Source organism: Lepisosteus oculatus, chromosome 9 (genome assembly GCF_040954835.1).
Source record: "Lepisosteus oculatus isolate fLepOcu1 chromosome 9, fLepOcu1.hap2, whole genome shotgun sequence".
Taxonomy (NCBI): Eukaryota; Metazoa; Chordata; class Actinopteri; order Semionotiformes; family Lepisosteidae; genus Lepisosteus; species Lepisosteus oculatus.
In genome coordinates, this window is record NC_090704.1 from 43,780,965 (window position 1) to 43,806,722 (window position 25,758).

The 25,758-nt window shown below is 40.0% G+C and overlaps 2 protein-coding genes across 4 annotated transcripts; one reads left to right on the forward strand and one right to left on the reverse strand.

Moving 5' to 3' along the window:
* Nucleotides 1-3,108: 3,108 nt before the first annotated feature.
* On the reverse strand, nucleotides 3,109-4,943 carry LOC102696459 (RING finger protein 222). Its single transcript, XM_015356029.2, has one exon. It carries the CDS (start codon nucleotides 4,480-4,482, stop codon nucleotides 3,820-3,822), a length of 663 nt encoding a protein of 220 aa, XP_015211515.2. The 5' UTR covers nucleotides 4,483-4,943; the 3' UTR covers nucleotides 3,109-3,819.
* A 1,018-nt stretch (nucleotides 4,944-5,961) lies between these two features.
* ndel1b (nudE neurodevelopment protein 1-like 1b) lies at nucleotides 5,962-25,567 on the forward strand. Of its 3 annotated transcripts, XM_015356587.2 has the most exons (10): nucleotides 6,220-6,385; nucleotides 12,254-12,350; nucleotides 14,565-14,718; nucleotides 16,231-16,379; nucleotides 16,602-16,738; nucleotides 17,201-17,374; nucleotides 17,649-17,740; nucleotides 18,194-18,339; nucleotides 19,458-19,492; nucleotides 23,965-24,057. In XM_015356587.2, the coding sequence occupies exons 1-10, from the start codon at nucleotides 6,316-6,318 to the stop codon at nucleotides 23,970-23,972; spliced, it is 1,062 nt and encodes a 353-aa protein (XP_015212073.1). In that variant the 5' UTR covers nucleotides 6,220-6,315; the 3' UTR covers nucleotides 23,973-24,057. The 3 variants fall into 3 exon arrangements, with proteins under 3 accessions (XP_015212074.1, XP_015212073.1, XP_015212072.1); XM_015356588.2 differs by lacking the exons at nucleotides 6,220-6,385; nucleotides 19,458-19,492 and adding an exon at nucleotides 5,962-6,090 and having other exon boundaries at nucleotides 23,965-25,567; XM_015356586.2 differs by lacking the exon at nucleotides 19,458-19,492 and having other exon boundaries at nucleotides 6,227-6,385; nucleotides 23,965-25,567.
* The last annotated feature ends 191 nt before the right edge of the window (nucleotides 25,568-25,758 follow it).

The window sequence follows — 25,758 nt, forward strand, 5'->3', positions numbered from 1 at the left end:
CACACCCTGGGTGAGATCCCAGTCCATACACAGATTTTTCCCAAATGCCAATTAACGTTCCATTATGTCTTTGGACTGGAGGAAGAAACTGGAACATGGGGAGAACATACCAACTCCACATAGAGAGCACCCCAGGCATTGAACCCAGGGCCCCAGTGCTGCAAGGCAGCAATATTAATCACTGGGCTAGCCACGCCACTCTCATTATAAAGTTTTCTATTATAATATTTTATACTCATTGTTTAATTCTGTAAATACTACCAATATTCTGCTCACTATAAAATAAGAATGGTCCCAATACAAGTATTCAAAATCCTCACTGACATTGACGAAGCCACCTGGGTGAACTGCTTCAGAATTAACAGGGAAATATGGATCAGAGCACACAGGAGGAAAGTGCTGGGAAGTGCATTTAAAACTCACAGAGGAGACGATTCTCTGCGAGCTAACCAGAACACTCTACCCAGCCGTGTTGTTGAAGTCCTGGCTCCTTTTAAGACATGGCTAGATGTGAACAATTAGCCATTAACAATCGCACAGGCTATATGGGCCCCCTATTGTTTACAACCTCTCATAGTTTACATTCTTATTAACTAAATGAATCAGACTTGTACTGTACCACCAGCCCAAACAGGGACTTCTTCCAGGACATTGCACATTTAGATTGAGTAGCAAAGCACATGAAGAAATCATACAGGTGACGTGACCTTATTTCCTTTCTCTGTGTAATAATAATAATAATAATAATAATAATAATAATAATAATAATAATAATAATAATAACAATTGTTTAAACTTATATAGCACATTTCTGGACACTCTGCTCAAAGCGCTTTACAGGTAATGGGGATCCCCTCCACCACCACCAGTGTGCAGCCCCCACCTGAACGATGTGACAGCAGCCATAGTGCACCGGTACTCTCCCCACACACCAGCTCTCAATGGGGAGGAGAACAGAGTGATGAAGCCAGTTCAGAGATGGGGATCATTAGGAGACCATGATTGGTAAAGGCCAATCTTTTCAAGAAACATCCTGGGATTTTTAATGACCACAGAGATTCAGGACCTTGGTTGTATGTCTCATCCGAAGGATGGTTCCTTTTTACAGTATAGTGTTCCTGTCACTATACTGGGGCATTAGGACCCACGCAGACTGCAGAGCAAGCGCCCCCTGCTGGCCCCACTAACACCTCTTCCAGCAGCAACCTTAGGTTTTTCCCAGCAGGTCTCTTATCCAGGTACTGGCCAGGCTCACACCTGCTGAGCTTCAGTGGAGCTGCCAGTGGTGAGTTGCAGGGTGATGTGGCTGCTGGATAATTCGGTGGATCTACACATTTGACCCCACCTGTTTACCATGCTTGTTTGCAAATTAAAAATCCCTGTCTTCTGTGGATGTACTGCCCATGGCTTCCCACAAACAGGGCTTTGTTTGTTGGGGGGACTGAAAGAGAACATTGAAACCTTCAATTCACACCACTGGGAAAAAAATGAAAATGGAATCTGATTTGTACACAATGAATACATCTGTATCTGCAATTTCCCTTATGCACACTTAGATGCTTCTCTTTCTGCCATATTGGCTCCTATAGTTAGAAGACTAGTCACATGTGTAATTCCTAGAGTGTTAGAACAGGTTGTTCAGTTTCTGTAGTAGAATGTCAATAAACCCAGTGCACCCAGATTTCAATGATTTTGCCACCAGTTACTCTGTTGATGGAATGCAAAAGCATGACTTGTTTATGACCTCTAGGCATTTAACATAATCTTCCTGTTCAAGAACAATATGTGGTCTCACACACCATTTACTGTAGCTTATAAAATCAGTGAGGCATTTCAGTCACATGGACATTGTAAAATGCCCTTGTAGGAGGACCTCCTTAGCAAAACAAAACAGAAAATAACAAGAACATTTACTGGGTGCACATTTACATCCTACCTGTTTGAATTTACAATATTTCTGCACAGAAATAAAGCTGCAAAATAGGGAGGTACATATGAAATGAGAGTCCTCTGAATGTCAAATTAGAGGCTTCAAGGTGCAGATTTCTACTGCACACGTGGAGCAGCCCAAGGATAACAATGTACTGTAATTGTCCGCGCTTGAAAAAGCAAAAACATTAAACTGCTGAGTTAATGACTTGTGTTGGTCTCAGGAAGACTGAACTTTTGTGGTATACTTTGTTTCCTAAACCATGTATTATGTTGTTTTAGTGTAGGTTAAGGGAGAGAGGGTGTGAAGCTCAGTTTGGGGATAGCGTTATAACGGGGATTAAAGGGGAACTGCAGTCGCAATTTCTCCAAGAGGTTATTAAATCTCGGTAACAATTAATTAATTACTTACTTAATTGATTAATTGACGGTATTGCACAATTTGACAAATTCAGAATTAAGCACACTGGAAATACCTCACCGGAAATTTTGTTGTCTCATTCTGAATCACAGACTACAACGGCAATACAGCGCTGCACATATGTGGAACTTTTGTCTATTTTGTGATGTAAATTGGAGGTTTAACAAGTTACTGTGCACGTTTTACTTTCATTCTGTTTGAAATCCACTCACCAGTGGTGATTCTTTCTGACCCCAAAATATGAAAATAGCTTTTCAGTGCCCATTAAGGATGGGCCAGTTTACCTCCCAGTATGTCTGTGGCCTGTGGGAGGAAACTGGAGCACCTGGTGGAAACTCATGCTGACACAGGGAGAACATGCAAACTCCACACAGACAGCAGTCTGGGAATTGAACCCAGGGCCCCAGCACTGTGAGACAGCAATGCTAACCAATGTGCCAATCTTGTTTAAAAAAACTGCTCGTGATTTTCTTTTGAGAAATAAAACAAGATGAGGTACAGTGTACTTCATTACTGCCATTGTCACTATTTAAATGACATTGTTAACAGAAACAAGTATATCATGAATCATAAGCATCAAGGAAGAAGACTTGTTTTTACACAAAGGATCTGCTTTCTGATTAGGACAGAAAATGCCTGTCACTATCACTTCACTGAATTCCCCTTCAATATCAACCGGAGAAGACAGTTTGCACGTTCAAGGGTCATAGGAAGCATTCAAGACTAGAAAGACTGGGTAAAGAAAAATTAAGACAAAATGAAAAAATACGATTTTTTATTTCACAGCCGTTTTCTATCAAAATAGATACCACCAGATGTGTACGCCTCGAACAATAAACATTTAAACACCCAAGGATTTATTTAAAAAAATCTTTTGAATAATTTACCAAAAAAAAAGCCCTAATTTATAGTAATATTACATCGCTATTGTTTAATTAAATAAAAGCGGAATTGTAATTAAGTACATTGCCATCATAACTTGGTCAACTTCACAGAACGAGCGATGATTACGACAGACACTGAAACGGATATTTCTCAATAAGACAGACAATGAAATACTGAAGGAAGTGCAATGAGTGGTTTCATCCTGTCCGATTCTTAAGTGGAATATTACCCAAGACGGAGTTTTTTTTTTAAATCTCAATATGTCCACTTTGTATCTAATCCCATAACCAGATAAATCAACTGAAAAGAAAATCACGTTTATGACCACACGTTTATACACACTTTACTGGAGCAAAAGGTTGTTTGAAGGTACAGCATGAACGAATTTACTTCTTAGTGCCTTTGGCCGTCATTAGATGCACCTTTTTGCATGTGCTAACGGGGAAAGAACGAGCAAACACTTGTATAGTGACTTTCACAGCAATCAGGCTTTACAGCTTTACGGCTTTCAAGGGAAATCGGCGCATCAGAATAGGATGTGATGTTAGTGGAGGACGCAGCGGTGGGGGAATTGAAAACGTGAGCTATCTCCACATTGTACATTGAATAACCGCTATCACCACAGCCGCCACGATTGCCGCAACGAGACACGTAAGCACCCATCGCGCTGTGGCGCACGTTAGTCTACTTCGCCTTCTTGGGACGGGAATCACGGTGGTCACTGCCGTCACGCTGACCGCGTCCTCGTCCGCCATGGGCCGGCCCTGGCTGGTGATTGTGAAAATCTGGAGGGTGGGGGCAGGGCCGGGCGGTCGGGAGCTGACCCTTCTCGACGAAGCCCTCCGGAAGAACCACACGGCTCGGCTGGCTCCGCTGTCACCGGCCCGCGGGGGGGCGCGGCCGGCGGCGTGGCGGGCCGGTGATGGCGGCGGAAGGGGGTGATGGAAAGGGGGTACCGGAGGAGGAGGAGAGAGGGTAACTTCCAAAATCTGCGCGTCCTTCCTGGCGCTCTTGACCTTCACAACGTCCTCCCCCTGTTCGGTGAGGAACGTCAGGTGCCTGCACATGGGGCAGATGATGTGCCTGGTGATGTGCCCACTTCTGTTGGCGCCGACCAGAGTCTTGACCAGACAGTCGTGGCAAAAGCCGTGTCCGCAGCTCAGAGTCCTTTTGTTGTCCTTAAGGGTCTCGTAGCACACGGGACACTCGTCACTGCCGGCCCCCGTGCTGTTATCCCCTGTAGACATGCCTGCCGTTTCCCACTTCACTCCCCCAGGAGGTGACTGCAGTCAGAGCGCATTACAGATCACCCCGCATCCCAAGCGATTCTCCTCCAACATCGAAAGAATGCCCCGACTTCCAGCTCCACTACAGTATGTCCTTCTCAGAGCCCTGTTCAGCCCTGCGCTCGCCTCATCCTGAGCCCTGATTGTCTTTTAACTGATTGTCACCAGTGTGGTGAAGCGATACGCTCCCGATCCAATATTGTGTCAACAAGCCGGTTATCTTAATTCACACACGACATCGAGCGCCTTCGTGACCGCCAAGGTGCGCCCACAGATTCCTTTACATTGGACGATCAAAAGGCTGAAAAACCGGATTGTCTTTGGACTTTTTGTTTTACTTGAATTCAATAAATTACTTATAAAACAGCCCTTATGAAAAATACTTATATGTTTATACATAAACGAAGTCTGATTTCTGCAGAGCATTTTGATGTTCTGATGTAGGTCATCTATAGGTTAAGGGACAACACTATATATTTGTTTATACAGCACATTCCCCGGAATTATCACGAGTTAGGTGGAATAGATACCTGACCACGTTTTTTGTTTTCCCCTGTAGAGGTAACACAGGTAACACAGCTGAGTGAAAGGAGTTCTGAAACTCGGAAATAAGCGTATACGGTTGATAGCACTTACGCAACATTTTCAAAATACTGAAAGCAAACGTAAAATCATAAATATAAAATCGCGATCAATGAATCTGTTATTAAGAACTTTGTCCCTTTGTTAAGAGACAAAACACTAAAAGACCCGGCTCTCACAGCACTAGATTTGTCACTATTTTAAAACGGTATTTATTGTTAATAGGGTAATTAGCCACTTTGGGACTAATTGAGAGGCACTGTGGCTGTGATTAATTGGCTCTTGTTGGACGGTGTTACTTTTTCTGTAAACTTTTGTTTTGATAACCACTTCTAAAGTGATAGAAACTTTTACTTGTTTTCTTGTGTAATTTAATATGTAGTACATGCAATACGTTGTTTGGGAAAAAAAGAACACCAGATAGTGTATTTCCCCTTTTTTTCTTTTTTTTTTACACGAGTCGGGCATTTGGCGGCTGCAGATCTTCCACCAGTCGGCGCACGACGATAAAAAAGAAACGAAACATTGGAAAAATACGGCTGTTTAATTTGGGTGCCGATTTTTAGGTAGACATAGGTGCGTGACATTGCTAAATTAATTTCTAAATGAACGGGCTCTCCATTCGTTTAATTGTATAAAGCATTTAAGTTCTACGATTTTTATTAAGTTGCTAAAAATGACATTCATACGTGTAAAAAAAAGAATTCTCACGACTCAAGAAAAAATGTGTGGCTGTAGTCATAGCATTAAAAAAAAGTATCAAATGATATTTCCAAGAAATCTGAGTAATCCTTGAATTCCAATCGGTGTGCAGTTGCGTCACCCGGAGGGAAGGCCGTGCGCGTCTGTGACGTCACGTCGTGCCGGAAGTTGCGTGACCCCGGTGGAGAGGGGCTGGAGAGCCGAGATTCAGTTACTAAACAGAGAGGAGACAGGGGATGTGCTGAGACCCAGACGCCCAGAGGGATACGGGCCGGCGATGTTCAGGTAAGGACTAGTCTCCACGCTCCGAAAATGCCGAGCAGGGTTTGAAGCGGCGTGTATTTTACGCGGAATGGCTGCGGTTCGACGGGGGGAAGGCGACGCCGTCGTTGTTGACAGCCGACTTCTGTCTGACGTGTCATGTTTCTAGGCAGCAACTTGAAATTCCCACTTGCACAAAGATCGTATCTGTGGCTGGCTTGAAAATATGTCACCGAGATTAGAAAAAAAATGGTGCGGTCTGCTCTAGGTCTTGTATGGAGTAAAGGGCCGTTTTTGGAGACGTCAGGTAGCTCTTCGGGTATGTATTTTTAACTTGTTACTCTAAACAACTTGCGCTTCACCTAGTGTGACTCGAGCTGTATGTTCTTTTGCCCGTAGATGCGTGTCCGTTTGTCACTTTTCCAAAAGCTTTGGTTTTTACAAATTGTTGACTCGTAATTGTGAGCTAACGAGGTTAGCTCCGTTCATTTCAAAAGGGACGATGCTAAATTAGCTTATTCAAATCGTTTTTTGTAGGTTGTTAGACTGTCATTGCTTGAGATGGGCTGTGTACTTTCCTCGGACACGACTGTTATATGTTAGCCTCTTAGCTTTTTTTAATGTTCTCCAGTCTTTTCCAATGAAGACTCACCAATGGTACCGGTTTTTGATTCTCGGGTGCGGCTTGTCCCATATTACGTTTCTCGGGCTTGAACTGCAAGAGGGTCAGTCTAACCTCTGATGCTCCCGCCCTTCATCCGTGTTCATTGGCTGGGATCAGGATGTGACGTATACATTTCGGTTTTAATTGGGTAACATGACTGCCACTCAAACGGCCCTGCTGTGTGCAAGTTCCCCACGCTTGACAGAAATAAACCCATGAAATGTAGGATTTATCAATCACGTTTTTTTTTTTACAAAACTCTCTATATATCACATATCGCGTAAAGATGACACTTTCGTAATGCAAACCGTTGTCACAGATAAACAGAGCTGTCCTCTCTCTTGTTCGTTGATTCTAGACAGTCCACAACGTTGAACTGGAATATTCAGACTGAAGGAAGTGTTTTTAAAATTCTTATGTCATTCCTGTGGTTTATTTGAAGTAGCGTCTGTTTAAGCCTTCGATAGTGTGTATGAGTTCAGCACAGTAAATTTAAATTGGTATTCTTTCATATTAATAATGCTTGAATAAGAAGGTGACATTTCACATAAGTTTATCAATTTACATTGATAGGTTGTTTACCTTTTTACAACTGACCTAAATGTGAACTATTTATAGAATCATGGGAACATGGTTTTTGATGAAATGTCAGCCAGGAGATGACCTCCACATGATGTCTTTTAAGTTTTAATTTCCAGCAAGTTGAATCTCTTCCAGTTTGTTGTATGGACTTTTATTATTGGGTGAATCGTTAAATAAAAAGGAGAATGAAATATATTCTTTTTGGTCTTAAGGCTGAGGAGTGAAATTTTGGTTTTCAGGACTCTTTACTGCTTCCTGAGTGGGAAGTTACTGTTTTTACTTTCGCACTTTAACGTTAATCAACTTGCTATTGCCCTGGTGAATGGGCATAAATTGGTAAAAGAATGTATCGGGCTGACACGGTTGTCCAAAACAGCAGATATTTGCACCCATTTATACATCTGTGTGTTTTACTGGAGAGGCTGAAACAAGTCCCGATCTCTAACCATTGCTCCATACTGCTGCACTAAGTACATAAACAAGCACGGCACTGCTGGCCTGGCAGGGATCGAACCCACGTCCTGGGTGTTATTAGTACCACATGTTGACCAGCTACTGTTTTATCTCTCAGGACGTCTTGTTTCTCACAGCAGGATGGACTACATCATGTGTTAACCTAGGAGAGGGGTGGGTGAGAGAAGTTTGCAGAAGCATCTCATTTGTCCAATATCTTCCTTGCGGCTTCACCGCAGTGACTCAACTTGGCCCTGTTAAGACGGAGGGAGAGAAAAGGCATAAATTGCTTTCTACCATATTAATGACATCCAGATGGGCTGGGGTGGCTAGAATATGTGCTGGCAGAGGTCGTGCTGGTTTTACTGGAGGTGACGCAATAGTTAGATCATGAGAATCTGTAAACGTGGACTTTGGTTTGTTGCTTTAACTTTCGTTGTAGTCTCCTGAATGAGTTCATGTTCTCTTATGCAGGGTGTTCTTCTAATCTAGCTTTTTGTATGTGTGGTATCCTAATGAGATTTTATATTTAAAATAGACTTATGTATAGAATGTGTCCTGTAGTGAAAATGTATATACCACATAATTGCTGTACTCTTTCTTGCCATTTATTATTCTTTGGGCTTCTTCTGTCCTCACTGTCTGAAGGTAAACATTTAAACAGTCCCGAGTGTCAATTTCTGTATTGCATTACACATAGTTTCACTTTTTTAAACTGTCTAAATAAAGCTTTGCTCTCATGTTTATCTTGTGGGTGAATTCATAACACTGCTTTAAATGTGATTTGGGTTTGTGATCCCTATAACATCAAGAAGTAGTAAGTCAGTCTTCATGGCTTTGATTTTCTAGTATGTCCGTAGCTCACCTATCAACCAGTTTCTCCTTACACAGTGCATTATAAAGACGTGTATTTATTGAGAAAATCCTGCTGGTTCATCTTAAGTCATGAATGCAAACCACCAAAGTCCCTGTATCTTATAACCAATCTAACATAGTTGGTATTGACAAGTTCCCCAATTAGTTTATACTTTACTGGATTATTATATATTATGTTAAAATGCTTGGAAATTGAAATTCTTACCTGAACTGCCTATAACGTTGAACAGGGAAAGTGTGTTAAAATCAGTCATTGATTTGGCAGAATCCAGTGTTTTTGTTTATTAGTGTAGAATGTCCAAAAAAACAGAATGTCGTTACTTGGTTATCATAACAATAGCACTGTGAAATAGTAACTTCTATTCATATATATATAATTTTTGTACTTGAGAATATAGAAGTCCAAGTGTTGTCCACTGAGAAAGGGGAGTGAATCAGAACATCTGAGGTAATAGTGTCCTGTCCAGGTCCTGGAGCACCGCAGTGCCTGTGGGTTTGTGACCCAGCTGGGCTCTTAACCTCCGTTAGCAGCTTAGCTGGACTAGCTTGACTTTTCAGGTGTTGGTCATTTTTAAGACTCACTAAGATCATCTGATGTAGCCTTGTTCTGGGCTACAGACTTTCTCTTACTGTGCAGGCCTGTGGTGTTTGGCATGCATGGTCATGTCTTTGCATTTCGAAGCAGTGTTTGTGAGGGTAAATATAATCTTCAGATACTCAAATTTACTTATAAAGGTTTGGTATCATTACCATTCTTAGCTGGTATAAGGTTTGATGTGCTGTAGATACAAAACACAAATGTGAAAATATTTAGTTTAAGAATAGACCTTTCCTTTCAGTTTTCTGTGGACTGCTTTGTTGAATAGAAGAATGCAGAAAGATGTCTGGAATTTCCCAAAAGCATGTGATCAGGACTAGTTTGTCTTGTGGCTTAGATGTGTAAGGTGCTTTGAAGTGAAATATGTTAAAAACCTAGAATGATAAAACATCTGACTGGCGTTGACGCAATCACCCCTTTTCCACTAAGATCTCTAATCTAGAGTTATTTTAAAAGTAAAATGTCTTTTACTGCAGAAAAAAAAACACATTTTCCAAGAGCCACAACCTTTTTAAAGTTGTAACAATAGAGCCACAGCAGCAATTGGATTTTAACTGTCCTGTTTGCAATAGTTCATTGTGGTAAATAAGTCTGGCTGTGTCATTGTCCACCATGGGCGGCTGGCATAATGTTCATGGAGAGCTTTCACATCTCTTAAAGCTGTAATGGGTGCGTATGATCCACTGTGCTCTCTGTCAGTGGTCAGTAAATTCATTACTGAATTGGAAGCAAATGTGTGGAGCTTAACTCACTGTGACCAATTGTCTTGGAATGCACAGAAGGTGTATTGAAGAAAGTAAACAGCTGCAAAGCCGCTGAGATTTTGCAGCTGCTTTTATGTTCAGCCCTATATTACAGAGAGGCTTTGTTACAACTCGGCACAGGTCTAAGGGTATACCCCCAATGTTCTGTTAGTCAAACAGAAGAAATGTTACACTGTGAATTCAATCTCTGTACACTTGTTCAGCTTATGAAGAGAACTGCAGGTTTGGATGAAAGGCACATCAACCATGTTAAAGTGACAGTGCTTACAGCAGGAGCAATTCTGAATTGGGCAGTGCAGCTCGTGTCTCTTGACTTTGTTCTTGGCAGCCTCTACAGAAGAACAGGTGACAGTCACAAGGTGGCTTGGTGTTGTAAAGCAGTAGGTGGGGGGCTGTATCCATCGACTCAATCCTTTGTTTTATTACAATGGATGTCATGAGAGAACTGAACTATTGATGAAAACAATACCAATTTTAACGTGAACATCCATGGAATGTAATTGTTGGCTTTATATTGAGTAATTTTAACAGTAAGGTTTAACAGTCTTGCTCTAATTTGATTTATTTTCCCTTGTTTTGAGCTGTCTTCATTTTTAGATTCTCGTGAGTTGTCAAGATGACCCCTGTTAAATGACAGAAGAGAGGCGTATAATCTCTTTCACTGTGGAGTAGAGTTAACAGCAGGTTTATGGCTTTTTAACACAATGTGACAAAGTCTGGAAATCCTCTGTCACTATGAGTAAGAGTATTTCTATTTACTAATGAAAGGTTTGTGAAGCGTTCAGTGTTAAAAATACTTATGGACTTATTTTTAGAATAAGCTTGAACAGTAACTTACATGTTAATTAGGTGTTCCACTCATTTCACCTTTCATTCAGGTTATGTGTTTTATTCTGGTATGTTAAGCATAAGGCTTTCATTGTGTATTATCCTTTTAAATTATTTTCTGCTGGGAGTAATGTAGAAGGAGCTCCTGAGAATTTAAAGCAAGCAGATGAGTATAGCAGCATTGTCATGTTTAAAACTAAATCCAACATGACAATAATAAGGATTCCTTAGTGTTACATGGTGCAGATACAGTATGGAAAATGACCTGTTTTACTTCTGTTTTTTCTAAATTATGGAAGAAGGTATTTTTTTTTTCCCCCATCTCCAAATAAAGGCTCTTTTATGTGCTGAGGCATCTCTGGGTTCTCCAGGCTGTTTAGTATGTGAGTGGCAACAAAACTGATACACTTAGGCTTTCAGTTTATCCCTTCTGCTTTTTCTTCACCAAAGATTGTATCTTTGTTTTTCAAAGGGAAAAAGATGAAGGAGGCTTTGATGGCGAACTTCTCACAATATTGATTCTTTCCATTATAGCACAAACTGGGACCTTGCCCCAATACAGCCAATATGTGCTTTAAAGTTTATGACTCTCCAAGAGGATGAAAGACTAAGATGTGTGCAGAAAAGTGCAACAGTGCTCAGTTAAATGGAATAAAAGTTTGCATTATGTCTTTGAAAAAAACCTGCATCATTTAAAAGTTGCAAAACATTTATGCATCTCTGGGGAATTAATTTATACCCAGGATATAATGAAAGCACCGAGGTGATTTTTGGAAGTTGCAACCTGATGTCTTGTACTGTAAAGGTGTGGTGCTTGAAAGAGCCTGTCGGATGACCCTTTAATTTTTTTACAAATGAGGAAGTAAAAAGACAGGCTGAGGGTGAGGGGCCTGTGCGAGAAAGGGGTAGAGATGAGAGGACAAGGATATGTAATTAAGCAATCGAAAGAAGTGAAAGCAAAAGTTTCTGGATTGGCGATAGTCCTGGGAGATGTCATTCAGCTTGAGGCTAAAGTGTACAGTAATACAAATTTCTGCATCCCTGTAGGGAGGTGGTGTGGGGAGTGAATTCTGCTGAATTGAAGTTTGTTGGAGACAATATTGATTTTAGCAGTCCAGTCCAGTCATGATTAATTTCTCTTATTTTTGTAAGAGAGGGCTAACTGTTGCAAGTGGATTTTTTTTAATGCCAGGAGCTGTGGAAGATTTTGGCACTAGTAATTGTTTTGCCTACTGCAGTGGTTTGTGATGATCAGTACAGTTATGGTGCTTGCAGACTGTCTACAGTAATCAGTATTTGCAGTGTCATGATTAAGTAAATGTCAGAATGATCATCATTCTGTTGTCCAGAATGTTTATGTATACTTTTCTATCTCATTTCTTAAGAGTGTTTTTTCTAGTCTGTTCTCTTTGTTTTTTACAGGTTTATTTACCATGGACACAGAGATGATACCAAAATTCTCCTCAAAAGATGAGGAAATTGATTACTGGAAATCCCTTTCCTTGAAGTACAAAAAAAGGTATTTGTACGCTAGTGTTATATCAAAGCTGCGGACTGAGAAGGGTTTTGTATATTGTTCTGATGGTTCTATTTTTGTATGTTGCTCTGGTGTTTCTGAAGTCACTGCTTCCAATATTCTGCTTGAACTTGAACTTTATTGCCATATGTAACTGGTACAGAAAGTCTCTCAATTGTTAAAAGTAGCTCTTATGCAACATTCTAAGTCATTCCATAAGATATTACACTTTAGTGACTAAAGGATTTAGTAGAAAGGGAAAGTCTTTGGAGTTCAGACTTGTTAATCCTTGACAGTGATGAATTTAAATTTAGATGTCCATCTAGCGCACATGACATTAAACTAAAATGTGGGATGCTTGTGAACTTGTTTGTAGATTATTCTCTGCAACCTGTTGGATAGTACTGTAATTGTTTTTTTAAGGTGATGCTCTGCAGCTCTAGTTATTTAGTATAAGAACTTGTTAGGATTTTGACAAACACAAACTTTATTGACCTGGGTAGGGGTTTTCCCAAATTTACATTGCAGATGTTTAGTAGACGGTCTGTCGCTTTTCCTGTAAGGTTTATTTTTAGGTCCCTTGGATAGCTTACCAGATCCAGTTGCTTTCTTCTTTAGTGAATGTGGTTATGTGAAGTAATGAGAAAATCATTGCTTTGACTGTTCATTACCATTTTGCTTGAATAAATCCCTCAGAAACTGCAAACTCCCTGAAATATTTGTCAAGTTCTTTAGTCCCATGTCAGCAATGTCAAGTCCTTCAGGAAGCCAAAGCATGACTAAGGACATTGTGCAAGTCACAGCAGTGATGAGCTCACCCTCCTAATAATGTTTAACTTGGAAGTAAACAGCTTATAGTCTTAAGTCTTAGTCTTATAGTCTTACTCCTGTAAGACACGAGTTTGCTGTTAAAGTTGTTAATAATACTTTGCTCATTTAAAAGCAAATGCAGAATTAACCTGAGTTGCACTACCTTAAGAAACTACTGTTCATCTTAAAACCACAACCCCAGACATGTCTTTTTAGGTATAAGTACAAAACAGCTGCCACTTAACTTACGTAATACCACAGTCCAGAAATGCCCACAGATGGTAGCTTCACTGTTGGGAAAAGTATGATTAACCTGTTTACACAGTTGTTCCCTTGGTGTATATGAAGAAATATTTCAAGAACTTGGCCATATGCTAAGTTCTTAACATTGCTTGCCACTGTTCCATGAAAATGTTGCCAGTTGGTAGTGTTCGAACTAAGTACCTCCCACTAAGTAGAAAGTAGAATAAAATAAACACTCTTGTAAACCTTGACAAAAAAGTGCCATATCTCTGTATTTTAAGGACATGTCTGCATTCCTCAGTAAGCATAAATAGTTTTTCTATTGAACTTCTTAGGAGGAATTACTCAGACCTTAGAAACACTAATAGTTTAGTCACTAATGTGTTTTTCCTTCTGTGCTGAGTAGTACCTTGTAAGTAGCGAGTCTCGGGATATCCCCACAGGATATCTTTTTTTTTAAATATTAGTTCTGTGATTCATGCGAAGAATGCTAGTTGGATGCAGAAGCAGCAGTAATTTGGGGTTAAAAGGTCTCTGCTATGCTTGTGTCCCATTAAAACGCCTCCCCTCCTCAATGGGACGCCGTCACATGGCCCAAGTTAGTGTGAAATAATTGGGTGAACAGCGATTTGCCATTTTTAGACCACTGACATGAAGCCTAGGGCACAGGGACCAGAGTGTGTTTTTCTCATTTATATTTGTCGTACATTCCTTTTCATGACAACTACTGTACAAATTGATGAAACTAGAAAAAATATTCCAAGGTATAAATTATTTGAAGTCAGTAGAGATGGGGAGATTCAAGGAATTTACAATAGAACATCTGTAAAATGGTATTTAAAGATGGCATTTAAAGTTCTTTATTCTTTATTGGGAAGTCACATTTGTACCTAATGCAATAGGTAGTACATTTCTATGAGTTCAGTAAATGATTTATACTGCCTATAATTTATTCGGTATCCTTCACGGTTGGTGTGAATCATTAAAATACAGAGTTTTTAGACTCCTTGATGCTTCAATGATGTTCTTGGACTTTGAAGATCCGTTTTGAAATGTCAGAATTGAAATACCGCTATAAACTTAGCACAATAGTATCATCCTAAGGATATCCCCTTGTCAGCTTCTCTAAGAGGTTAACTAAGAGGTTGTTTTTTTTAACCCCAGTTGTCAGGAAGCCCAGGAGGAACTGCTGGAGTTCCAGGAAGGAAGCCGGGAGCTGGAAGCGGAGCTCGAGGCGCAGTTGGGGCAGGCGGAGCACAGAATCCGAGACCTGCAGGCAGAAAACCAAAGACTGAAAAATGAAGTCGATGCTTTGAAGGCAAGCGTCCAGATTTGAGATCTTAGGTCTTTTGGTTTAATTGCTGCTGCTGCTGCTGCCCTTTGAATGCCCTTGAATTTTAAAAAGACGTTGACAATTTTTTTTTGCGCGCTAGCTAACCGATAAATCGTATTTCCTGCAAATGGCGGCCCTGTGCCTTCCTGGGTTGTTAGTGAGAGGTATGCCTCTCTTTTTATTTATTTTTTATTGGTTCTGAACCTGTCGCTGCAGAGCTTGTAATTGGAGTTTTCTGGGTACCTGAAGACTCTCGGTCGCGCCTGTGGGAGATGAGCCTCCCTTCCAGCTGACGCTGAGCGTCCTGTTTGTCTACGCAGAGCTTGTAGCACGTTGGGGGTCGGAGGAGCCAGTAGGCACTTCCTCATTCTCGCGGTCGATTCCTGTGCGCTGAAAAGCAACGACGATTCCAAATTGCCCGTATATAATAAAACAATCTGCGAAGTTACGACAAGGGTTAAATAGTAGCTGTAGTGATATGATATGCGCAGTTTCATTGTAGTCAGGTTACTCACGGAACCTTTTGTGCAAAAGTTGGGTTGTTGTTTGTTTGCTTTAGTATTTGGTCAGAGTACGTACAGAACTGTTTTCTAACTTAAAATAGATTTTAACATAATGTGTAAAGAAGTACTTAATGCTTCCTGTTTTGTGCAGGCTGAAAACTTTCACACAGAACTTCTATGCAGTGGTCAGATGAAAGCGTGCAGATAGCTAAATTAGGAAGGCTTTGCAAAGGCTTTTTCCCCCCAGTCTACTATATTGGTTCAAAGACTCACTGATTCGTTGGCTGGAAGACTAAAGCAGTACATGTGTTCATGATGGGATGATCAGGGTGAGGGGAAAAATGCTGTATGCATTTGCTCACAATAATGTCAATCCAAGTGTGTGTTTTGTAGCATGCAGGCGTTAGCACAATGATGATGCCAGATTACACCATAGTTCAATGTGTTGGGCTTCTGCAGCACATTTGCCTGAGGTGTTAACCTCGTGAAATCCCATACCCCCTTTTTTACTGATCTCTTGCAGCAGCCTCAGTAGTTAGCAGCAAAATCATACTTGTGGTGCAAGTTGGGTTTTTGGTTTCACTGCTTCGTGTTGCTGGATGTGCGAGTCATTGTAGGTTAAGGTAATGCTGGTGGAATGCAAACCATCTTAAGTGAAACTAACTGGTTCTTTCGTAATGTGTGAGCAAGTCACCTGAGCAGGAAGTGTACATTTCAAAGAAATGCGTTTTAAGCATACCACTAAAGTGATAAACGTGCTTTTAATTGATTTGATTGAGTGTCTGATCCATAAAGTGAATTGAAAAGATGGCACAATAATCTGTGCAGTTGAACTTTAGGATATGAGTCATGTACACACTTCTTCTCTTTGGCTAAACTGACAAAACACAAAAGTTCATGCAAAAAAAGTTGAAAGGATGTGGGCTAATTCTTCTTCTGCTTGGGGCAGCCGGCTCATTCTTGTGACCAACATTGTAGCATTTGTCTCTTCAAGGAAAAACTTGAACAACAGTATTCTCAGAGCTACAAGCAGATATCCATGCTAGAGGATGACTTGGGACAGACGAGAGCCATCAAGGAGCAGCTCCATAAATATGTGAGGGAGCTGGAGCAGGCGAATGATGACCTGGAAAGAGCCAAGAGGTGAGGAGAGGGTGAATTGAGCAACCTTCAGCCTTAGCTAAGGGTTTTGTTTGCAGTTCATTAATGTTTTACATACAGAGTAAAACTGACCACAATGTGTTACCACAAGTATGTGATCGCACTTCTAGTAAGCTGTAACCTTTAAAATATCCTTGATTTCTTTTTTCTTTAGTGCACTGTGGAATTTAAGTTAGTAAATGTTTGTATTTCCTTCTTTTCTAGAGCAACAATAGTTTCTTTAGAAGACTTTGAACAGAGACTCAACCAAGCCATTGAAAGAAATGCCTTTTTAGAAAGTGAGCTTGATGAGAAAGAGTCTCTCCTTGTGTCTGTCCAGAGATTAAAGGATGAAGCTCGAGGTAGTGATGTTTTCTTTTTGTACTGTTGATGATGACTTGTTGCTTTTGTCTTCAGTGTAGATATTAAGTGGGCATTCTTCTTCATGATAAAACATTAACAAACGTGCGATTTCATCCTTGCATTTCTTCACTATTCTTGAAGTGATTTCCTCTTAAATGGGACTTTTTCCAGTGCTGTCATGAGTCCAAAAAAATCAGAACAGAAAATGATAGCCTGCTTAAAAAAACATTCACATTTGCCTGTAAAACTATGCCAAGTCGTCTTAAGTATTTTCACAAAGTAAGTTATTGCCCATTCCAAAGCCACAAGTGGAACATTTTTGTGTGGCTGCGAAAAAGAAAATAATAGAGAAATAGCTTGGTCCCTTAAAAAAAAAAAAATAAAAAAAAAATTAAAAGCTATTTTTTCTGAAAAATGTCTGTTGGAATTGCTGCAAATTGCAATGTGTGGAAATCTCGCAGATCTCCGGCAGGAGCTGGCAGTGCGAGAGAGGCAGACGGACGTGACGAGGATGTCCGCGCCCAGCTCTCCCACTATGGACAGCGACAAGATGGACTCTGCGGTCCAGGCGTCTCTCTCCTTGCCGGCCACGCCTATCGGGAAGAGCATAGACAATGGCTTCTCCAGCCCCAAGGGTACCTCGGCTCTATCTGGGTTCAGCAGCGTTTCGTGGTGAAAGGCAGAATTATATCGGCACAGTCCAAAGTACTAGTGAAGATGACGCTTTCAGAATCCGACACAGGGATGTAGAATTTTGTCGTTCGTGTTACCACTCTAGACCTAGGGTGTTCTATGGATATTTGAAATAACCTATACAGAAAATAGCCTTATTATATTGTATCGGGATGGAAACGAACCCTTTCCATTTGGTGTATAAAACTGTTGTATCCATTGCTTTGTTTTTTGCAGGAATACCAAATGGTTGTAGCAACTCCCCGTTAACTCCATCTGCAAGAATATCAGCTCTTAACATAGTAGGCGATCTTCTAAGGAAAGTAGGGGTATGTAGCTGAACCGTATTTTCTTAATCTATGTGACATGTTTTCCAGTGTTATTTATAGTACCAAGGAAAGGCTAGAGGGCAGTTTTAAGCCTAATCTATATTCTGGTTTTGCAGTTCACATTTCCTAATTTAAATCTCTTGCAGTCCTCCCTTTTTAATTATTCATAGATGTTGAATCACAATCGGTGAAACTCAGATGCCGACTTCCTCTTCAATTTGTCAACGTGTAGTAAAAACTACTGAGAAATACGTCTTTTAAGCACTATATTCTAGGTCTAGTTGAGGTAATTAGATTGTCCCTTTGAGTTTTTAATGGAGTTTTTATTGCTGTAGGTAAGCATTTCTATTGTGGATGTAATTCAAAAGGGTACTGTACTGTATTAAACCTTATGGTCCGTTTATATTTGCGGTCAATTAATTGTGAAATCTTGGGTGTTGCCTTTATTCCCAGGCATTAGAATCAAAACTAGCTGCTTGCCGAAATTTTGCCAAGGACCAGGCATCCAGGAAGAGCTACTCTTCAGGGCACAGCAACTTGATAAACAGCAACAGTACAAAATTTTCACACTCGCTACACACAACGTACTTTGATAAAGCGTAAGTATTCTGCACTACTATCTGCATGCTTTCTGTAAATGTACAGTCAGTGGTGTACATCCACAATCTGTTTTTTATTGAATTTAAAGATCTAAAACTGAAGGATATTATATTTCTCCAAATGTTTAACCACATCACTACTGTAAATTCACCTAAGTGTGTCAGTTCTAATTGTTTCCTGTGGGGATTTAAGTGCCTAAGTATTTTGAATATAGAGTCCATAACTACTGTAGATATACAGTATATATAGATATATAAACATAATTCTCTAAAAATATCTTAATAGGCAGAATTAAATTTTTGCCACTTTCAATTTCCCTCCAATTAGTTTGATTAAAAAAATTGCACTGTAATGTGGTTTTAAAGATTGAAAATTGTCATTGTCAGTGGTTCCCAACATTGGTCCTAGAGGCACTCTTCTGGCTTTTGCTCTAGCTGGTTTAATTGCATGCTAAATGATTTCAGTTTTCTGTTGAAGGCATTTATAAAACATTGAATTTTGTGTAATTGGTCTCAGCCCTGTACCAATTCCTGAGTCTTTTAACTTGACTCGTTCAGTTGTTCACTTACATGTAACCCATTTAAATTCTGCAGTAGAAAAATAGCTCATTGTTGGAGGATGTGATCATTTTCTATGCAACTCTCTGTCCAGTGGAATAAATAAAAACTGGGGAGAACAGTCTTAATAAACAGATGAAATATTGCAAACAGATCTGTATTCTGAACATCACACTTCAAGTAGGGGATTTTTTAAACCAAAAACTGCAAAAACTGTTAAACAAGACTGAACTAGCAATCAGAATAATTTCAGAAATCGGTAGTTCTTTTGGAACAAAAGCCAGAAGAGACCAGGAATCCCAAGGAGCTTAGCTGAGAACCATTGGTGAATAGACCGTACTACAGTGGCTGGAACCCTTATTCTGCTTGATCTGATAATATGTAATCATTTTTAAGCCTTCGAGTAGCAACCCTAGCAGTATGGTGGGCCTGTAAACCTAGATTAAGAACCTTTGTGATGGGGGGACTTTAAAGGATCTCCTATATTTTTTTTTTATTATGGAGGGCGGTTTTGGCTGAATCAACATTATTTTGCTAGAACATGTGTTTTCTTCCAGCAGGCAGGAAAAGGTCATTTTCCCTGCACTTGTTCTCGGTAAATGTTCATTTACTCTGTATAGGCATATGCATGCTGTCTAATGGAGTCCTGGTAGTGGAAAATATTAACCGTTAGCATAGATATCATTTCCACTAACTGCTTGGGGTTGTGGCAGACGTTGGCTTCTTAACCACACCTTGACATTACATGCCTTTGGGGCTGTGCCTAAATGTGATTTCAAAATGGTGAGCAACAAGTATAGTGTCTGTTTATAGCTCTACTGACTTAATAAAAGTGCTTTCATAATCTAAATACAGTAATAATGCTAATTCAGGATAGCTGGAATAAGTGAGCTTCTGTAGTTATGGGATGTATTGAGGTAAGTATAGTGACCTTCTGTGGTAGAATCTGGCTCTGTGGTGTTTTCCATCCTGCTAATTCCTATCGGGTTTTTCCAATTGCAGTATGTTCCTGGTTTGAGGGGATCCGCATTGTATCTTTTGCTTGTTAACCTGAAGTATTTGGTGTACAAGCTTTAGCAATTTAATATTAATTCTGTTCATTAAGAAAAGCCAAGAACTTTGACTAGTAGTCTTATTTCAGTGCTACTATATAGTAACATGGTTGTTAGTGTCCAAAACTGGTTGAAAACATTTCTTGTGTTTCGTACTATGAGGTGCAGTTGGCATTGTTGCTCTTGAAATGATCCAAATTGCGCACAAGCCAGACTAATACACTGTATGTAACAGAAATCCATTGCATTCATTTCAGGTTTACACCCGATTCTTTCATTTCAACTACACTGTACATTCTTATGTGGTTGAGAATAGTGAATGTAGTTACAGTGCCTTGCGAAAGTATTCGGCCCCCTTGAACTTTTCAACCTTTTGCCACATTTCAGGCTTCAAACATAAAGATATAAATTTTTTATTTTATGTGAAGAATCACCAACAAGTGGGACACAATTGTGAAGTGGAACGAAATCTATTGGATTTTTGAAACTTTTTTAACTAATAAAAAAATGAAAAGTGGGGCGTGCAAAATTATTCGGCCCCCTTGCGTTAATACTTTGTAGAGCCACCTTTTGCTGCGATTACAGCTGCAAGTCGCTTGGGGTATGTCTCTATCAGTTTTGCACATCGAGAGACTGAAATTCTTGCCCATTCTTCCTTGCAAAACAGCTCGAGCTCAGTGAGGTTGGATGGAGAGCGTTTGTGAACAGCAGTTTTCAGCTCTTTCCAAAGATTCTCGATTGGATTCAGGTCTGGACTTTGACTTGGCCATTCAAACACCTGGATACGTTTATTTGTGAACCATTCCTTTGTAGATTTTGCTGTATGTTTGGGATCATTGTCTTGTTGGAAGATAAATCTCCGTCCCAGTTTCAGGTCTTTTGCAGACTCCAACAGGTTTTCATCCAGAATGGTCCTGTATTTGGCTGCATCCATCTTCCCCTCAATTTTAACCATCTTCCCTGTCCCTGCTGAAGAAAAGCAGGCCCAAACCATGATGCTGCCACCACCATGTTTGACAGTGGGGATGGTGTGTTGAGGGTGATGAGTTGTGTTGCTTTTACGCCAAACATATCGTTTTGCATTGTGGCCAAAAAGTTCGATTTTGGTTTCATCTGACCAGAGCACCTTCTTCCACATGTTTGGGGTGTCTCCCAGGTGGCTTGTGGCAAACTTTAGACGAGACTTTTTATGGATATCTTTGAGAAATGGCTTTCTTCTTGCCACTCTTCCATAAAGGCCAGATTTGTGCAGTGTAAGACTGATTGTTGTCCTATGGACAGACTCTCCCACCTCAGCTGTAGTTCTCTGCAGTTCATCCAGAGTGATCATGGGCCTCTTGGCTGCATCTCTGATCAGTCTTCTCCTTGTCTGAGCTGAAAGTTTAGAGGGACGGCCAGGTCTTGGTAGATTTGCAGTGGTCTGATACTCCTTCCATTTCAAGATGATCGCTTGCACAGTGCTCCTTGGGATGTTTGAAGCTTGGGAAATCTTTTTTTATCCAAATCCGGCTTTAAACTTCTCCACAACAGTATTACGGACCTGCCTGGTGTGTTCCTTGGTCTTCATGATGCTCTCTGCGCTTTCAACAGAACCTTGAGACTATCACAGAGCAGGTGCATTTATACAGAGACTTGATTACACACAGGTGGATTCTATTTATCACCATCAGTCATTTAGGACAACATTGGATCATTCAGAGATCCTCGCTGAACTTCTGGAGTGAGTTTGCTGCACTGAAAGTAAAGGGGCCGAATAATTTTGCACGCCCCACTTTTCATTTTTTTATTAGTTAAAAAAGTTTCAAAAATCCAATAGATTTCGTTCCACTTCACAATTGTGTCCCACTTGTTGGTGATTCTTCACATAAAATAAAAAATTTATATCTTTATGTTTGAAGCCTGAAATGTGGCAAAAGGTTGAAAAGTTCAAGGGGGCCGAATACTTTCGCAAGGCACTGTAAGTGCTTTATGTTATGTTTCAAAGTAATTAAGTACAGTGATGTAAAAACAATCAGTGTATGTTATCTTACTATTTTCAGTTTCTAGGACAATTTATAGACTTCTGCCGTAGCGCACAAAATAAAAAAATAAATATATTTTACAAATTTAGCTTCTAAGCTGATACGTTACGTGAATTGCTTTTTGTGTTTTATTCTGGAGGTTAAGAAACTTTTCCCACATAAGAGAATAACTGATGTCTGGAGGAGAAAAGTCAAGCTTTTGACATTTAATTTGTGAGTCTTACCCCCATTAAATGTGTCAGACACCACATCTGCTTAAAAATTGATCTGTCTCAGTATTGCACTTGCAATATTTTAAACAGAAGAAACATTTTCAAGAGCTGACATTCCTGACACATTCCTGAGTGTATAGAAACTAGTTTCCTTTCTTAACTGGTGGTTTGTATCTTCAAGAGCCCTCTTTGTCATTTTGGCATCCATGCAGTATAAATTCTAAAGTGTATAAACTTGTGTTTCTGCTTCTTGATTTTCACATTTTCGCATTTTGTCCTCTGCATTGAGTGTTTTGATTCAATAGATTTTCAATTTGGTTTATCTTTGACAATTAAGTCAAATTGGTGGGAAATGGGAGCTGTGTCTTTGCTGAATGTAGCATTACAGATGAGAAAAGTGTAGCCTATTTGATCCACGGATCTCCTGTAGTAATTTCCTGAAAGATGGCAGGGTATTGTCTTGAACAGCGTGGCTGGGCAGGCTCCCACTCATATAACTCATTTGTGTTGTATTGCCTTGTGTTGTAATGGAGTAGCACAGTTAGTTTCCCCGATAATATTTTTATTACCCTAAAATTACATTTTGGCAATTTGTGATCCATTGTTTTATTGATAAAATCAAATATTTAATATGAAATGTTGTTACTTTGATGATTGAATTAGCAATAAATAAGTTTTCTACTAAACATGAATCTTCAAGCTATCTCTGTTCATATATATATATATTGTTTCCTTTAGGTAGCTGCAGTGTTCTGAGTACTTGAAGTCATTTGGGAAGTAGCACAAAATGGATGAACAGTGTCTGCAGAAAGACATGGGGAGTGGAGACATTCTATTCAATGACTCTGTTCTTGTCATTTGGTATAAATTTGTTTCTCAAAAATCAGAAGGCTCTTAAGTTGCATTTGTCCTTGAATGGTTGATGAACATCAGGGACTTCCCCCCTTGTATTAAGGTTAAGAAAGGGCATGCAAAGAGAAAATTAGATGAGTTTGTAGGAACTGGGTGTGCTGTAAAAATAGCATGCTTACGAAAGCTCCCATATTTATGCTAGGACATCTTGGTCAGTGCATGTGCAGTATGACCTTGTTTAAGAACGGAATTGTTTTTAGAAGTTACACCCACTGAATCCTGTATGACCATTAGCAAAGCATGTATGTGGAACTCCTGGAAACATTTGGAAACCGTAAGAATAAAATTCACAGGAGAATGTGCAGCATCTGCATGGCCTTGCAATGGTATGTGGGTGCAGGTCCCTACATTCAATTAAACTTAGTATTGGAGGAGGCAATGGGCTGTTGTGCAGTGAGGCACACTTGTATCTTAACCCATCTTCCATCTCAATAACCTGCTCATTCCCATGACCTTCTCCTCTGTGCCTGTAGATGTGGAGGATTGTTGATACTATAAATAGCAACGTAAATGCTGTCTGTAGTCGACTGAAGGGCTGATAGATTTGCTTCTGTGTAATTGCAATGAATTATTGAATGATGTGAGCATATCAAAGTGTTAGTTTAAGCTTAGTGTCTTGGATTACTTTTTAAGGGTGCTGGGTATGTTTTAGGATCAAAACCTGAATTTCTTCTGAAACATCCACATTTAATGTTTTGCTCAAAGAACAGTCAAAGATGCATTATTATCATAGAATTAACATCAAGCAGTAGAAAACGCAGGTACTCCTGCTGCATTTCAGGAGAGCTGTGATGCCCTGTGCTTCCAGGGTGCAGTAGTGTGAAGGGTAGCATTAAGCACCAGGCCGATATGCATGTTTGTGCTCTGCAGGGCAGTGAACGGGCTGGACCCTGGATCCCTCACAGGACTTGGCTCTCCAAGGTCCGCCTCCCCTCCTGGCGTGCTGCCCCTGAGTGTCTGATGAAGCCGCACCTTGCCACCCGAGCTCCTGGACAGCAAGGGAACAGGCGTGAGCAAGGAGGGACATCTGTCATTCAGCTGCACGTAAAAGACTTGAAAATCGGTGCACATGTCTTCACGCCCTTCATTACAGACCTCCCCCCCTCGTTGGTTGTTCATTGTTGCGTCCAGGTCGGATCCTCCTCGCCCGGCAGCACGTGTTCAGGAGTGTGCTCCCCCTCAGCTGCCAGTGGCTTTGCTCTTTTCCTTTTTACTCGTCTCTCACTGGAAGAACATTGGTTTGTGACAAAGGCCCTCGGTCGACTACAGCATTCGTTTCAAATAAACGTTTAAAAGTTTGTTTTGGTCTATTGCGTGTTGTAAAGAAAAGGGATTTCTTTTAAGCATTTGTTTTAAATTTGTCTGTAAATATTTTGTTTTTCCTGGTGCAATTGAAGGTCCTGTTTGAAACAGTTGATGGTTTCTATAGTGCTGCATCAAAGGCACTTGCTCGTTCACTTCCTTGGACAAAGAAAAAGACTCAACATCACTTCATTTCAAAGTCTGTTTAAATTACCTGCTGTTGATGTGTGGTTATGCAATTTCACAGCAAATGAGATATTTCAGACCTACTTAACAAGCATGTAGCCTTCAAAAAAACGGTTCATATTTTTAAACCAGTTCAGTCTTTTTCTTCTTCAGTGTATCTAGAGCAGATGTAGAGTGAAGGGTGGGTTTAGAAAATCATCCAAATGCAGACTTTGTGCAACATCTGCAAATGTTTCTCACTGGTCATTGCTATACCTGTTCTAAGACATCCCTTTTATTTCTGGCTGCATCTGTCAATACAATTAGCATACAAAGAAAAACAGTCACTAATGAAGGCTTAAGACTACCAGCCCTACTCTTTACAAAAACAAAAACCCCTGTGTTTGGGATTTGAATGTTGGATCAGTATTGGTAATCTGGATTGTAATATAGACCATTACAATTTTAACAGTGTAACTAATAAATATACACGTATTGTGACTTAATTGCCACTCACATTTAGTGTTTGCTAACTTTGTAATTGTGGGAATATGTTCAATGTGCCTGTTTTGGTGGGTTTGAAATTCACCAGATTTTTTTTTTGTTGAAATATCACGTTTCTTGACACTTTTTAAAAAAGTTTACATTCATAAGTAAAAATTAAGCTAATTTATTTAAGTGGTTGGGTTGAAAATATAATTTGGAGCACTGGTGAAATGTCCCTTTTCTTGCCAGTGCGTTCACAAGATTTTATTTTGATGGTTGTCATCAAACACCATTGCCTGTTTGATCTGTTATATATCCGTGTATATAGGTTTGTAAGCATAGCGTCTCTGCCTAAGGTGTTTGTATATATACTAGCTTAGGCTTTGTATCTTTATTTATTCAGATTCCTTATGGCATGTCTTGAATTGCACATGTGTATTATAATACAGTTGTAACAGATCATTTATCATGATGTAGAATTGGCTGTCTAACCTGTTAATAAAGATCTTTAAATACTAAATTCTTCAGCGTGTTTTATCTACAGTAGCCAAACATTTGTAGTTTTGGAAGTGGCATTTTTGATGGATTTTTTTCCTGGGAATGCAGCCAGGTGTCTGAGCGATGGAGAGCATGCCATTACATATGTACATTAAAAAGCACTGAAGTTAACTGTGTGTATATATATATAGGTGAGGAAAAGGCAGTCCCATT